The 349-nt window shown below is 57.0% G+C and overlaps 1 protein-coding gene across 1 annotated transcript; it reads left to right on the top strand.

Moving 5' to 3' along the window:
• Positions 1-5: 5 nt before the first annotated feature.
• Positions 6-342, top strand: LOC109364556 (putative uncharacterized protein DDB_G0283527; the record flags this gene model as incomplete). The annotated part of the gene is made up of 1 exon (XM_019611188.1): positions 6-342. A coding segment is annotated over one exon (337 nt), but the record flags the coding sequence as incomplete, so codon positions are not given.
• Positions 343-349: the final 7 nt, after the last annotated feature.

The following is a 349-nucleotide window of genomic DNA, read 5'->3' as shown; positions in this document are numbered from 1 at the left end:
GCAGCACCAGCAGCTCCAACAGCAGCCGGTACAGATCTGTGTGTGGCATCACCAGCACCTCCAGCACCAACACCAGCAGCTCCAACAGCATCACCAACACCAACACCGACACCAGCAGCTCCAACAGCAGCCGGTACAGATCTGTGTGTGGCAGCACCAGCAGCTCCAACAGCATCACCAACACCAACACCAACAGCATCGGCAGCTCCAACAGCATCACCAACACCAACACCGACACCAGCAGCTTCAACAGCAGCTGGTACAGATCTGTGTGTGGCATCACCAGCAGCTCCAACAGCATCATCAACACCAATACCAACACCGACACCAGCAGCTCCAACAGCAGCCG

Source organism: Meleagris gallopavo, unplaced genomic scaffold (genome assembly GCF_000146605.3).
Source record: "Meleagris gallopavo isolate NT-WF06-2002-E0010 breed Aviagen turkey brand Nicholas breeding stock unplaced genomic scaffold, Turkey_5.1 ChrUn_random_7180001869697, whole genome shotgun sequence".
Classification (NCBI taxonomy): Eukaryota; Metazoa; Chordata; class Aves; order Galliformes; family Phasianidae; genus Meleagris; species Meleagris gallopavo.
This window is presented reverse-complemented; position numbering and strand designations above follow the sequence as displayed.